The sequence below is a fragment of the Schistocerca nitens genome, chromosome 4, assembly GCF_023898315.1.
Source record: "Schistocerca nitens isolate TAMUIC-IGC-003100 chromosome 4, iqSchNite1.1, whole genome shotgun sequence".
Lineage (NCBI taxonomy): Eukaryota > Metazoa > Arthropoda > Insecta > Orthoptera > Acrididae > Schistocerca > Schistocerca nitens.
In genome coordinates this window covers 406200423-406216445 of record NC_064617.1, presented here as the reverse complement: position 1 = coordinate 406216445, position 16023 = coordinate 406200423, and the positions used below count along the sequence as shown (strand labels likewise).

Here is a 16023-nt window from a genome sequence, read left to right as displayed (position 1 = left end):
AGCCCACCAGTTGACTTTACTAGAATCACAGGAAGTAAAACCACACAATAAACTGATTTGGGCACTACAACCACTAAAGTTTTGGTATCCTTGTGCAAATCAAATCAAACAAAATCAATTGTTTAAGGACTGACCTAGGAATACCCAGGCTGCTTTGTAATTTCCACAAATAACATTTTTCCATTCACCAACTGTGTCTTTCAGCAGTTCTGGTGGATAATTTTAATGATTGGTGGTTGCCTGTCCAAGTCTTGGCATTATGAACACTGCAATTAACATTATGCCACATCATTATTCTTAATAATGCTTCCATTAGCACACACAGTAACAGTGAATATAAGAATATTTACAAGAAATGTCTTTAGTGAGGTTAGCTGAACCATTGACCTGTTAACCCCAAAATGGGTGGTTCACATAATCCCATATGCACTAGTGAAATATGGTTTGCAACAGCATATCCTAAATCAGAAGAACATTTGTAAATGAAATAGGTAATGAAATCTTTAGAAACATAGTGTTAATTCTTTAGAAACGTATTTTTAATTTACTATTTATCCAACTTGAGACAATGGTTCCATCCTAGAGCCAGGTGAGACTCCAAGCAAATTTGTATTTTATTCTTCTCTTAACACACATTTTACAGATCATACTGTACAGGAGAATTTTCAGCTTATGATATACATAGTTTTATAATTTTCTAACATTAAGTCTGTCAGCACAGGTTTACGTCGAACATCATAAGATTATTAAATTTCTTTTTTTTTTTTCTCCTGATGTAGGCCTACCAATACTTAATATATAAATTTTCCAGTCAGTATTTTATACAGACAATATTGTGCACAACACTATGATATAATATAGTTACAATGTTCAAACGATCATCTCATCATTCATAAATTCCTCAACACAGTAGTTGCATTTTCCCCACCAAGCACAGTTTTCGCTATCTCCATGCTCATTACATCTCTACCCTTGAGTTTATTGTACACTTTCATTCCAGTTTACCTGGCTGCCTGCTGATAGGGTTTTTAGTGGTGTGTCAAAGCATGGAATTTTGTATCTAGTGTTGGACATATTTCGAAATGGTTTTCTTCAGTTAGCTAACGATTACTGTGTAAAAAGATAAGGTTCAGATCTAAAAACTTGAATAGTGGGAGACAGGGTGTTCTTGGATAAACAGCATATATTTTTCTAACAATTCTTTTTTTGATGTAGCACGACCTTGACACGTGGCTTGAATTCCCAAAACTAAACCATATCTAATTATGGATTCAAAGTACCTGTGGTACACCACTTTCCTGTTGTTTATGTCCATTACACTAGATAGCATGTCCTTTGCAAAAGCAAGGCTGTTTAATTTAGTAGCTAAATAATCTATATCTGCTTGCCAACTTAGATTTTTGTCCAAGTTTAGTTACAAGAATCTGATGGACTGAGCTTCTTCCATAATTTGATTTTTATGTATGACACTGATTTTTGGCTGTTTGGTTTCAAATTGAATAAACATGCCTAAGTTTACACGTTACCCTGTCCTCTTCAAGCACACTTATATGTTCAACATGTATGTATATTCTTTAAGCTATTTATTTTCATTGTTTTAAGATGACACTTCCTTATTTATAGATGATCTCTGGATGAATAACTGACATCACAAACACAATTAATAGTCAATGACAAAGACAGAGTGAAAACAAAATGAACAAAAAATTTACTTCAAAACCTGTCAACAATGGTTAGTAACACAGCAGTGACCTATTTTGGCTGTCAAAACAGCATGAGATGACAGGCTGTGAACTGAATTAAATTTTCGAAATGGTAAAATTTTCTTACTTGTTCATTTTTAATAGTATGGTTGAGTTAACCCTCACAGCCAGTTAACCTCACTTTAACCAACTACATATACAAGACAGACTACAGCAACATTCAGTCATTTGTATCACGTAATGTAAATCTGGATCAAGTTTGTACATAGGCCTATGTCAATTACTGGTATAAATGACACACACTGTCTGGGATATGAACTTCCCAAAAATATTTCATATAATATCAAACAACAATTGGCTACTGAAAAAACAACAAGCTGAATGGTGGGGGGTCACAATTATAATGGTCACTGGGACCCCACAATGTAGCAGTCCCACACACAATTTGAGTTATTCTCTACACCACTAATTTGCAATGTTACCTTAAACTGGAATGGGATGTGATCAATCCAATCAAGGTATACCTCAACTGCTCTTTGATGTTGCAGGAATGTAATGTGAAATGTGTTTTATTAATCTCATAACGTACACAATTTCACAACGTAGGCTATGTCTAATGTACAGGATACATGGGAAACCAACCAAATGTATGAGTGCTGCCCAATCATACAGTAATTTAAGATAAAATCACTTTATTTAAAGATTTTACGTTAGTTCACATCCATCTTAGTCCGTTGCACACACAGAAACCTGATTATATATCAGTTTGTTTATAATGGGAACCTGGTGTGTGATATCACACTGGTAGGAGTAAAGTCTGAAACTTGCAAAACGCTGACTAAACAGCACAACATTCTCGGCATGTGTATAACAGTCATCTTAAACTACCGATTGAAAAGTAAAAAGTTACTTACGAATATTGTGGAGTGTCAGGCTTTTCAACGTAGTTTTTCCTGAACACGAAGAGTTTAGGGTACGATTAAGACCGGGTTGAATTCAGTGTGGGCTTCGCTACACTGTTACCCTTGTTACCACGTCTTAAAGCAAATTGATCAGACATCAGTACTCACCGCATACCACGTATCGATGTTTCGGGCAACAAAAAATGCGCCAAACCATCCTCCAACATTAGGAAGAACGCACGCTCCTACGGCTGGCCACACGACGGGCATGTTTTCCTAGAGTTTCAAGTGGAATTTCGAAGCACCTGTGTTGACAAAAACTCACCGTTAAGGATACATTGGTTTGGGATAATTTACATCAACTACACAAAATCCTCAAACATGTGAATAAACAAACAAAACACGGCTGATCTTGACCAATTGTTTTGACATTCCTCATACCCTTCAAATTTGCGCGGTGTATTCGACACACCCAACCACCACTACTTTCCACTTCACACCGTAAGCGCAAACTGCAAAGTATATCTCTGAACAAAGAGGGATATCAGTGACTACAACCAATCCCCACACAGCAAGTTTTAGTTAGAATCTCCCAGCTCATGGATGAACTCGTTACATAAGTGATACACCAGAAGATATAAAGTTATCGGCACCATACTCAGCGTATCGAAACGCCCGAATGGACCATATTTACGCGCACGTAGGAATATAAAAATTAATATTATTTACCGAGAAGAAAGTTGCAAAACATCTATTAAAAATACATCTACATAATTATTTGCAAACCACAATGAAGTGCTTGGCAGAGGGTTCATCCCATTGTACCAGCTATTAAGTCTTTTTTCCTTTCGCATATCGAGCGCGGGAAGAATGACTGCTTAACAGCGTCTGTCCTCGCGATTTCTGTGGGAATGTTACGTGCGAGGTTGTAGTACGTTTCTAGAGTCATCGTTTAAATCCAGTTTCTGGAACTTTGCAAGAAGGCTTTCTCGGGTTAGCTTACGTCCACTTTAAAAAGTCTGTCAGTTCAGTTCTTTTAACCTCTCTGTGACACTCTCCCACGGGGCAAACAAACATTTGACCATTCATTCAGCCTTTTTCTGTATACGTTTAATATCCCCTATTAACTCTGTTTGGTATGGATCCCACACACTTGAGCAATATTCTAGAGTAGGTCGCACGAATGATTTGTAAGCAATCTCCTTTGAAGAGTCATTGCATTTCCCTAATATTCTACCAATAAACCTACATTCTACTACCTTCTTATACGCAACTAACCCCAGCTTAGTACAGTGGCTCAAGACCAATAAGCTTATTACAAATTCTGAAAAAAAAACTGACAGTTAATTTTCCCATCACACAAAACTTCCATCCTGCAAACACTGTTTTCACTGTTGAGGGGAAAAAGGTGTCTCAAATGCGAGTCATATAAAATTTTTTAGGCATACTTATTGAGGAGGATTTGAAGTGGGAGATGCACCTAAACAATCTAAATAAAAAAAAACTGAATACACGTAATCAAAGTAAGTAAAAACTTTTGAAAAAGAGGATTTGTATCACACAGGAGCTATGTTACATAACCATATGCCTTCTAACTTGAAATGCTTACGAAATTAAATACATTTAAGGTAAAGTTCAAACAGATCTTGCATGGCCACTGCTTCACAATGTCTCTGAATTTCTGGTGCGTTATTAAAGGTGAACCACATTTACCAAATATTGTTCATTATGTACTATGTCACTTCATGTTAGAATTCATTGTGTTGATCACTTAGTCTCTTTTAATAACTACTGTTATCAAAGGTAGGAGCAATGTAGTGTGTCAGTTTAAATTATTGAAATTCCAGAGCCGCCGCAAGATGCATGTAACTATTTCTTTATTATACGTGTTTCACTCGACCAGCACTACCATCTTAAAAAATTACACTGCGACTTGTGATGGCTCTACAATTTTAATGTCTTTCAGTCGCAGGCAAATGCATGTGCTCGTTGAATTTATACTATCATCCACTTTGACTGTGTACACAGTCACAATTACTACCATTATCACAAATTAATTTTTACCCTTGTCTTATATCATGTGTGCAAACAATACACTAAAAATGATCCTCGGACTAAGTAAATAAATATATTATCGTTCCATTTCATCTCCCTACAAAGTGTTACACCCAGGTATTTCTAGGGTTGACTGATCCCAACCATAACTGTGGTATTATAGGTTTAGGTTTACTACTTTTTTGCGTTTTGTGAAGTGCACAATTTTACATCTGGTTCTTTTGTTAACAATCAAATAAATAAAATCGCCGTCGCTAATTTTCTGAAGTTAATTTGTGTTAAACGCAGAAAATACTCGGATTCGACTCTTCCTTTTTAGTGTGTAAGATATTTTGTTTATCAAGATCATCAGTTTTGCATAATTTTTGATAGCTGGTGGTACAAGAGAAGTGAACAGTGAATCTTCCAGGGGGGGTTGTGGGGTGAGGAGAAGGTTCCATCCCGATGTTGAAATATATGCTCACGAGTTGCAGGGGGCAGAAGGTCTCGTAAGTTTGAGAATGGAAGTAGATCAAACGTTAAGACTAGTGTCAAAGCTTACTTCCTTGAAGACCTGAGGGAGAAGAGGCTGGTATTCCCACCTCATCTTCCTCAACAAACATTCGAAGTATCGAAACAGATCATTAAACAAACAGAGAAGTTCCATTACCCGTTCAGAGACGATAACACCGCCATAGAAGATTAATTCAGTCAGAGTGCAAGTACTGAGAGAAGTGCAAATCACACAGAGAGAAATTCCGATTCCTAAAAATGTGTCTACTACATAGGATCAAAATAAAACTAACAGATATCAGGTTGACGCCGCTAGTCCTTTCTTTGTGTTTGTCGAGGGAATCAATCCCATGGCTTAGGGAAAATTATTATTCACCTCAGATGCCGCATTTAAAAATATAATTGCGAATCTCAAAACTGTAGGGAAGAGTAGAGTGTGCACTGATTTCACTACAAGGGCAGCTGCCAATAAATCTGTAGAAGGCAACCCTCTAGGTCAAAAGAAATGGTTTCTTGTATATCGACTCACAGAACTCACCTCCAGGAAGTTGTAAAAATGTAGATGCTAATTTGTTAGAGGTGGAGCTGAAGGAAGCCAGTCTATAATCCCCTTGACTGATGTACGTAAAATGTGCAAAGGAATAAATCACTTGGGTACAGTAATGACTCAACAAACATCGTTATCACGTTCTCGTCAAAGTTCTTACCAGAATATATTAAAATCTGTGGTATGCAATTTTCAGTTAGGTCTTATATTCCTCTAGTTATACAATGCTTCCATTGTCTAAGATACAGCCATTTATGTAATCAGTGCCAGACAGAGATACATTGTAATAAATGTGAAGGTAATCACGAGGAGTCAATGTGCTCAAGCCAAAGTACATGTTGTGAACACTGCAAAGGCAATCACAAGTCAAGAGACGAAACTTGCCCAATGTATCTAAAACAGCAAAACATTTAAAAAATTCTTCAGGTGTCCTCAACATTTCTTTCAAAGAAGCTGAAGAATATGTTAACTGCAGACCATATGCCTCATTGGCAGGAAACCAGGGTAAAAGTAAACTGGATTGGAAGATGGAATTTCCTCTCCCTCAAAAGGCACAGCACAGATTCAAATCATCCACCAGAAAAGACCTAAGCCTAAAGAAACTTTCAGACTCCTACTCCCCCCCCCTCTTTGCCAATATAAGTTTACCGGGAATCCACATTGCAGAGTATCCTGACAATCAACATTATCACATTGGTACTCCCCAGTTACCAAAAACATGTGGACAATTTCTAGGAGGTGAGGACAAGAACTCTGCATTCATTGATGATCTAGTATCTGGAATATTAAATTTAATAACTCAGTTAACATCTTCGAAAACAGACAATGTAGAGCAAGCAGAAATTTACAATATGCTCTCCTCGGTTTTATCCAAGAAATGAAACATGGTTCAGAACAAGAAAGAAACATCTTCTCACTTCCAAATGGCCAGTATATTTACAATGGAGTCCTAGGTCAGCAGTTGCAAACAGGAAAATATTGAAAAAAAAACTAGTAAACAAAAAAAAATCTCCATTGTGATTCTACATGAAACATGGTTTGAGCAACAAATGTTCATTTCAAAAGATATACACTCCTGGAAATGGAAAAAAGAACACATTGACACCGGTGTGTCAGACCCACCATACTTGCTCCTGACACTGCGAGAGGGCTGTACAAGCAATGATCACACGCACGGCACAGCGGACACACCAGGAACCGCGGTGTTGGCCGTCGAATGGCGCTAGCTGCGCAGCATTTGTGCACCGCCGCCGTCAGTGTCAGCCAGTTTGCCGTGGCATACGGAGCTCCATCGCAGTCTTTAACACTGGTAGCATGCCGCGACAGCGTGGACGTGAACCGTATGTGCAGTTGACGGACCTTGAGCGAGGGCGTATAGTGGGCATGCGGGAGGCCGGGTGGACGTACCGCCGAATTGCTCAACACGTGGGGCGTGAGGTCTCCACAGTACATCGATGTTGTCGCCAGTGGTCGGCGGAAGGTGCACGTGCCCGTCGACCTGGGACCGGACCGCAGCGACGCACGGATGCACGCCAAGACCGTAGGATCCTACGCAGTGCCGTAGGGGACCGCACCGTCACTTCCCAGCAAATTAGGGACACTGTTGCTCCTGGGGTATCGGCGAGGACCATTCGCAACCGTCTCCATGAAGCTGGGCTACGGTCCCGCACACCGTTAGGCCGTCTTCCGCTCACGCCCCAACATCGTGCAGCCCGCCTCCAGTGGTGTCGCGACAGGCGTGAATGGAGGGACGAATGGAGACGTGTCGTCTTCAGCGATGAGAGTCGCTTCTGCCTTGGTGCCAATGATGGTCGTATGCGTGTTTGGCGCCGTGCAGGTGAGCGCCACAATCAGGACTGCATACGACCGAGGCACACAGGGCCAACACCCGGCATCATGGTGTGGGGAGCGATCTCCTACACTGGCCGTACACCACTGGTGATCGTCGAGGGGACACTGAATAGTGCACGGTACATCCAAACCGTCATCGAACCCATCGTTCTACCATTCCTAGACCGGCAAGGGAACTTGCTGTTCCAACAGGACAATGCACGTCCGCATGTATCCCGTGCCACCCAACGTGCTCTAGAAGGTGTAAGTCAACTACCCTGGCCAGCAAGATCTCCGGATCTGTCCCCCATTGAGCATGTTTGGGACTGGATGAAGCGTCGTCTCACGCGGTCTGCACGTCCAGCACGAACGCTGGTCCAACTGAGGCGCCAGGTGGAAATGGCATGGCAAGCCGTTCCACAGGACTACATCCAGCATCTCTACGATCGTCTCCATGGGAGAATAGCAGCCTGCATTGCTGCGAAAAGTGGATATACACTGTACTAGTGCCGACATTGTGCATGCTCTGTTGCCTGTGTCTATGTGCCTGTGGTTCTGTCAGTGTGATCATGTGATGTATCTGACCCCAGGAATGTGTCAATAAAGTTTCCCCTTCCTGGGACAATGAATTCACGGTGTTCTTATTTCAATTTCCAGGCGTGTAATTTAGTAAGGTCATACAGGCCAGGCAATGAAGGAGGAGCGGTATTATTAATTAAGAACACCATTAATTACAACATTATATATTTAAACTATAACAATTTAACATTTCAGGTTGCAGCTGTATAAATAGAAACACTGGATGGTAACTTCTGTATTGTGTCCGTATATAAAGTTCCCAGGACTATAGACAGCAGCAATATCTGGCAACATCTGTTTGTTCAGCTTCATCCACCATTCACTATCTGTGGGGATTTTAACTCTTATCATAGTGGTTGAGAAAATGCTGTCAATGGTCCAGAAGGCTGTTGCCTCTTCACTGCAGCCATGGATCTACATTTTATCATTTTCAATAATGGATCCCTCAACAATGTTACCTTCTCCTTATAGACAACCATCTTCGGTGGGCTTGAGCCTTATGTTGCCGGATTTCCACAAAATCTGTAAGTGGGAGGAGTTAAGATATTCTATGGGATCAGACCATTACCTCATTAACCTTTTGTTGGGTGCGGCGTTTTTCGCAATGAGATCAGGCATGGTGTATCAAATTCATCATGACACTTATTCACGTGATTATTTATTAAATTTCATTAACAAAACACACAATAAATTAAAAATATCTTTCAAGAAAGACAAAGAAGACATAAGAGCACAACAGCAATAGAAATATTATTCAGTCAGACTTCTTTTCGTTAGTGTTGGACTGTGGGCTCTGAGCACTATGTGACTTAACATCTATGGTCATCAGTCCCCTAGAACTTAGAACTACTTAAACCTAACTAACCTAAGGACATCACACAACACCCAGGCATCACGAGGGAAAGAAAATGTTGGACTGTGGTAACAAATGATAACATCACCTTTTTTCACTAGCTTCTTTATTTCATTTCACTAATTAAACTCATTATTAATGACAAATATGTTTACAGAAACGCAAAGATGACTTTATAGCACAATAAGAATGGTAATATTACTTTTGGACTGCATAACATATGAGAAATTTTACCACACTCAAAACAAAAAGGTTCAATGTGCATGAAACAGATTGGCTCTTGACACATTTTGCAACAATATTTTGTCAGTCTCTTTTTTACTGTGCAGGTATTACTCCTTTTCCTCTTGCCTGCAGCTGTTTTTTCTCCTTTTGTTTTTTCATGTTTCGCTTCATCTTCACATGTTCGCCTATATTGTTGTAGCCTCAGTTTAACTCCTGTGGTGTTCAAACTTCTTTGAACCAAGTGAGGTAATACTAACACTTGAGATAGTTGTTTCAGGAGTCATTTTCTTCTGATACAATTCTCATTGTTTCCACAACAGATTACTGGTACATTGATTCCACTCATATTGATCACTGTAAAAAATATAGCCGTGGGCCAACAGCACACATTTATTGCAACATTGTGTGAAGAGGTCTACTTATCCATAATGTCGAGTCCACCTTTGGTCCTATTATAAAATTGCCACAATAGATTACGTGTACATTGATTCCACTCACATTAATCACTGCAAAAAATATAACCATGGGCCAACAGCAGATATTTCTTGCAACATTGTATGAAGAGGTCTACTTATCCATAATGTTGAGTCCAGCTTTGGTGCTATTATAAAATGTTACAATCGATGGCTTCAGTTTATCTTCAGTGTCAGCAACTACTGAATTATCGTCATGCAAACTTGATGCTAGGATCACACACTTCTCCTTTCTAGGAACATAGTAAACTAGAATACATCCTTTCTTGAAGCCAAAAAGTGAACTGTTGGCAGCCCTTCCTTTACTGGTAGCAAAACCTGGAGGAATCTCACACTTGTTTTTGTTCATAGTTCCAACAAAAGAAAGATATTTCCTTCGTAACTGTTCTATCAAGCCAATACTAGTAAACCAGTTGTCTGCAGTCATATTTCGACATGACTGATAAATAGGTTCACATAGTCGCAGAACAATATCGGAAGGTTTATTGCTTACATGATATAATCCTTCTGGTTGCAACCCAGCGTATATTTCAAAATTATACAGGCAAAATACTTGGAAATCCACAATAGCATATATCTTAATCACATATTTGTTTGGTTTGCTATATAGATATTGGCGAAAACTGTAACTTCTACAGAATCCTTCCAGTTTCTCATCTACTGCAACATTTTCTCTGAGGGTATAGGATTTCTGGCAGTTCTGTATAAATATAGAAAATATTTCCCGAATCTCTTTTATCTTGTCTAATTGTCTCCTTTCATCAAGAGTTGCATGATTGTCAAATCTAAGATACTGCATAATGAATTTGAAACGTTTTATGTTTGTTACAAGGCGAAATTTCTCAATGCCATCCATATCAGTTCCCCACATATCCTCTAAGCTTTGTGTGTTACTTTTGTTTACTCCATCTAAAAATTAGAGCCTGATGAAGGCTTTCGATTCAATAACGTATATTTATTTTACGTCTCTCTCACGCTGGAATGAAGCTTTTACACTCTCAATATAATGATTTGTACACAAAACTATAATTCCAGAATTCCAAAGGCGTTCTCACTTCTTTTGCCACACCCATAGGTCCAGGTAACTTCAGAATAATGTTGAGAGCCCTGAATCATACTCTCTGCGATGGTGGAACTTTATTCCATTGCGTCTCTTTGTCCCTTCCAATATAGTAATTGCCGTTTTCCTCAAGTATTTCTTCATCATCTTCACTGTCATCTTCCTCTGTTTCTGAATCATCTGGCCAGACTTCAACTAGTCATCAACGTCTGTGTCCACTTTGTCTTAAAAATCCTCTTGAAATTCATTATTATCCTCTTAGAACAGCGTTTTTTTGGATTTCCGCAACATGATTTGTGTCGAGGAGGTTATATGTCTTACTGTAGCCTGCCATCATGAAGTCTATCCCACCTAAAATCATAAAATTCCTATAAAAAAACGCAATCGGGCGCGGTGTATCAATTTGATACTTGATATTCAGACAAGAGTAAAAGATGACTAAACGCTCCAAAAAAAGTATAAGTGAATTTTAAATTCTAAATTAGCTTTCTACTACTTACTAAGTTATGTTGATAATCAAAGGAATTACCTGTTGAAATGAACTGGAACAGGCGTGGTGTATCAAACTGAGCAATCAGCAAATATCTCGACAACAGCTCAGTCACATTGATACTGAAGCTCAGAACAATGGAAAGCGTTCAGAGAAGGGAAGCTACCAGCGAGAAGGCGCCAGTGCTATCAACCGCTGACAAATAATTTACAGCAAATATCGACATGTATCAATTTGAACATCTGCCCCCGATGGAAGGCTAAAATAGCACTGGGTCTCAATATAAGTCTGAGAAGGAGATGTTACTCAAAGAGCCCATGGAAAATCAAGGATGCCTGGTGGAAAACATATCAACAAACTATACAAGAAGAACTCGGGAAACTGCATCCAGGATGGACACCACAGGAAGCCTACACAGCTCTTACGGCAGACATTGATCTAACAGTTTACAATGCAATTCTCCAGCGGTGAATAGAATTTTTCTCTGGTAAATCAAGTGTTATTTGGTGGGATACTGAAAGTTCCAAAGCCATGGGTAAAAGAAGATTAGCACTAATTAAATATCATAGGGAACAGGCACTGAATAGATTCAGGGAGCTTAAAAGAATAGTTGCAAACACCAGCAGATTCTTGACGAAAAAGGTAGCTTGGATCGACCACTGAAATGGATTGAATGAGGAATCTAACATATCTCAAGTGTGGAAGACAATTCGCTCTCTAAAACATCTTCATGCTGCTGGATGTTCTGTAATGGACCATGTAGGGTTAGAAGGCTTTGCGTGAAAATTAGCTCCTCCATCTTATTCTGAAGCCCCCATTATTACTCCTAACTTTTGTCTTCTGCAGTATGCAGGTGAAATATGCCTATACTAATCTGGATCCACGGAGGATTTAGCAGTCAGCATTCCGACTAAGGCAGTTTTAAAAGTGGACGACTGGGTACATGCTAATGGCCTTGAAATCTTTTCTTCAAAGTTATCAGTTATGATACTTTCAAGACACCAAGGGCACTATAAAGAAATTATCGCATAGAACTACACATTTCAGCTAAAGTTTTGGGAATGTGGTTGGATTCTAGACTCAGTTGGATTCTTCATATCAAGTTCATTATTGATACTAGCCTCCTAGTCATGATCATAATCAAATCTTTAACTAGAGCATAGTGGGGTGCTAACCCAAATGTTTTATTAACCTTATATCGAGTTTACATTAGCAGCAGGATTCAATATGATTGCACAGTATACGGGAATGCCAGTGTCAAGTATGTTCATAAGTTAGAGACGTTTCAATATAGCTGCATAGGGACTTGTTTACAAGCGATTAGATCAGTTTCACTTAAAAGAGAAGCACTGGAAATGCGTTTACATCTTAGGCGCCAACAGCTCCCTAAAATGAAAATGTTGGCACTCACATCTCACCTACACACTATTTTGAACAACAGAGACTTACGTTTGAGTGCCCTTTATAATATAATAAAAAAATAATAATAAATGTTTAGATATATGGCAATAATGAGATTAATTTTTCGGCATATCGGGGAAGCACAATAAACTAAGCTAAGCCTCTAAATTGGTAAAGAATCTTTTCATATTAGTTTTACATAAACGAAATAGTCTTTCTCTTGTTGTAGATTTATGCTCACCAATTAATAATACTACACCCAATCGCATATCCACCTACAAAAACTTGACCATGTCTATCATTCCTTTTGTAATCAGATCTTCCTAATAACTCTGAAGTACACAGGTGGGCTTCTTGGATTTTTATATACTATGGCACTACTTGGAAAAATTCAGTTTTTCACTGGTGAAATACTACTATATTATTTTTTCTATGCACATCAAAAATACAAACTTTCTAATTATTCTCACAACCAAAATGGTTTCCGCCGATTTCGCTCTAAAATAAAGTGCGTCTACCTTCCTCCATTAACAAAGAGCGAGTCCTTCCTCTTACTGAGGAAGAGAAAAACCATCTTATGTTTTTTAACACTTGAAAATCAAAAATACATGACAGCAGGCGCAGGCTCTAAGCTAGGCTACATAAAAGAAAAAAATGCAAAAGGTACATTACAAATGTCCCCTACTGTATACTGTCAGAAATAAGTCTCTTTATTTAGCAAGACAGTATACAGTAGCCTTATTTACAGTGGGGCTCATAGTTGGTCACTTGAATCAAGTCAATGGAGTTTTAATATCCTTATGCTACTACAAGTATGTCTACAAAGCTTCATTTTTTTGTCCATCGCAAATTCATACACACAAAAACACTCACAGACATTTATATCACATAATTACACGTCCATGTTGTGCTATTGTCTTAGTTTGCTATTTATCGTTACATTTGTTAAGCTGTATGGCCTGAACAGCGGAAAACATTGAAATTTTTTAAACTGTCCCTTCAACGTGTTTTAGAATTTGTTTTTCTCATTTTCTTTCGGTTAATTGGTATTTTTGAGAAGGTGTCCTTTCGGCACACTCTATCTCATTGTTCGCTGTAATTATTGACAGCAGCAGCTCATTGTTTAGCGCGCCTGTCGCAGAGACACAAGTGCCACGTGAGCAGTAGCACTGCCCGTGAATCCATTGTAATGTCGCTCCAGGCTTATGAAGTCGGTGTGTATGCTCTCCCATCCAGAGGGTGGAGACAACGGATTCAGCTCCTACACTCAACCCAAAGAACACCAGTACCTCATCTCACACCTGGACTAAGTTTTCTGGCAGTGAAACTGCAGGATTCGGCATTGTCTTCCGTTTTGCATTGTAATTCAGCGGTCCTCAAACATCAATTAATGGTTATACGGATTTCCACTGCTTTCTCCATCGCAAAAGCATCACACTCACTGTATTCACTTTGCTAGGCTGTAGCATTTACTCTTATCATGGCTCAGCCGTTATTTTCACTATTATCTGGACTTACAATTTTTGTATCACTTCACATGTGAGAGTATTTTACTCGTCTGTCGCATTGCACTTCACACACATGCATAAATGGTTCTCCTTCAGGAATAAAATTTCACATAAAATTGACAACAGCACATACATTTTACATAGACATAGACAACAGTAAAGTTGGCAAATAAATGTACAATTCACATTCACATTTCATATAAAGACTTCATGACAGGCACCATCTTACACACTAATATGTAAATTAGGAGGAGTCTTTCATTTCCCTTTCTTGTCTTGCAGGACTGACGTTCCAGCACTACTCACTACATGGAAAAAAGAGAATTTGCAAGGGTCTGCTTGAGACATCAAGGATTGCTACTTGTAGTTCATCGGTAGTGTACTTATTCTATCCTTGGCATTTGATAAATCTTCATATTATGTACAATATTTACATGTGCTCGTTTGTGAGCGAGTATTGGGAATGTTTTATCCCTTGACAATCCTGACTTCATCACTGCTTGTTAATCGTCATACGATTTCACATTCATGTACACACATTTCAAACTGTATATCTGCCTTATTGGTGCGACGACATATACGTGTTTACCTTCGTAGTGTGTGACCGGTAATTTTACCACATTTTTGTCATGTGTAATTCCACTCATAATGTATGCCCGCTATAGAAGAAGGTGCATATGCTAAATGTACTGCTTCTGCTTGTGCGTGTGTCAAGAATTCAATGTAGAAAATATTGTTTCACTGCATTTTGTGTTCATACCTCATACGAACTGTATATAATATTTTCGTTTATATTCACCTTGTGGTTGCCCAAGCTGCAACAATTAGGCGCTAGGGAAGTAGTTTTCATACTAAGTTGTTTTTAATTCTGATGTATGTGTGACAAATTACTGTGCTGTGATGTACGTTAAATGTACCGTGTACCTTTGTACTATTGACTTCACTGTCTCTTATTTACTCTTCACTGCTTGATGTATTTGACCCTGCTGCGGGCTTGGGAATAAGGTCCTGTGGCGTCAATAGATACAAGATCCCTTGTTTGCTTTGGCATTATTGGGTGTAGTACGTTAAGACATGTCCTGTTCTTTTGCTTGGCGTTTTGACAAACTGCACAGCATCTGATAACTTCCTCAATACGTCACCTCATATTAGGGAAATAACAATATGTAGAAATTTTGGCAGCACACTTGAGCACGCCATAGTGTCCCCATGTGCGGTGCATGTGTTGAATAAAGTTGTCCACATATTCCTAAGGTATGCACACACACCACTTATCCATTCAACGATCTCTTCTATGAAAAAGTACTCGATTATGTACAATGTAATACTGCACTAAATGTTCGTGTGTTCTAAAATGCAAATTGTTCATTACTTTGCTCCGTCTTGGATCTTCTTCCTACAAGCATTGCATGTTTTTGCACATTTTGATATAATATGGTTTAAAAGTTCTCTCATTTACTAAAATTATCCTGAAATCTGATGTTTGTTCTTCTAACTCATTGAAATCGGTAAGGCCTTGGAGTAACTGTGAATATGCATCTGCCAAAACATTCTGTTCGTCTTTTATGTACAATATTTCAAAATCAGACTCTTGAACATACATGCACCACCTCACCCCAAAGGTAATATTGAAATTTTCGAAACACTCAAACTACCGCTAACACTTCTAAACTAAGTTACAGAAAAAGACGTTTCACATTCTGTGAGAGTTCTGCTACAAAAACTGATTATATTGACTTCTTCTTTGCTGTCCTTTGTTGTTATTTGAAAGAGACATACATTGAGCCCCTGATAACAAGTATAGGTGCTTAAACATATCTCCATATCTGGCTGTTTAAGGATAGGAGCGTTAAACAGCGCTTGCTTAATCTGCTGAAAATCATTTTTGCATTCTTTAGTCCACAA

General features: G+C 38.8%; 1 protein-coding gene across 1 annotated transcript in view; it reads right to left on the bottom strand.

Annotated features, from left to right (window-relative positions):
• Nucleotides 1-3202, bottom strand: part of LOC126251787 (translocator protein-like) — a 34148-nt gene extending 30946 nt beyond the window's left edge. The window contains exons 1-2 of the mRNA XM_049952414.1: nt 3047-3202; nt 2774-2910 (exon numbers count right to left, since the gene is read on the bottom strand). Of these exons, the coding sequence (XP_049808371.1) occupies nt 2774-2875 (102 nt within the window). The 5' untranslated portion in view covers nt 2876-2910; nt 3047-3202. The remainder of the gene's footprint in view (nt 1-2773; nt 2911-3046) is intronic.
• Between the last annotated feature and the right edge of the window lie 12821 nt (nt 3203-16023).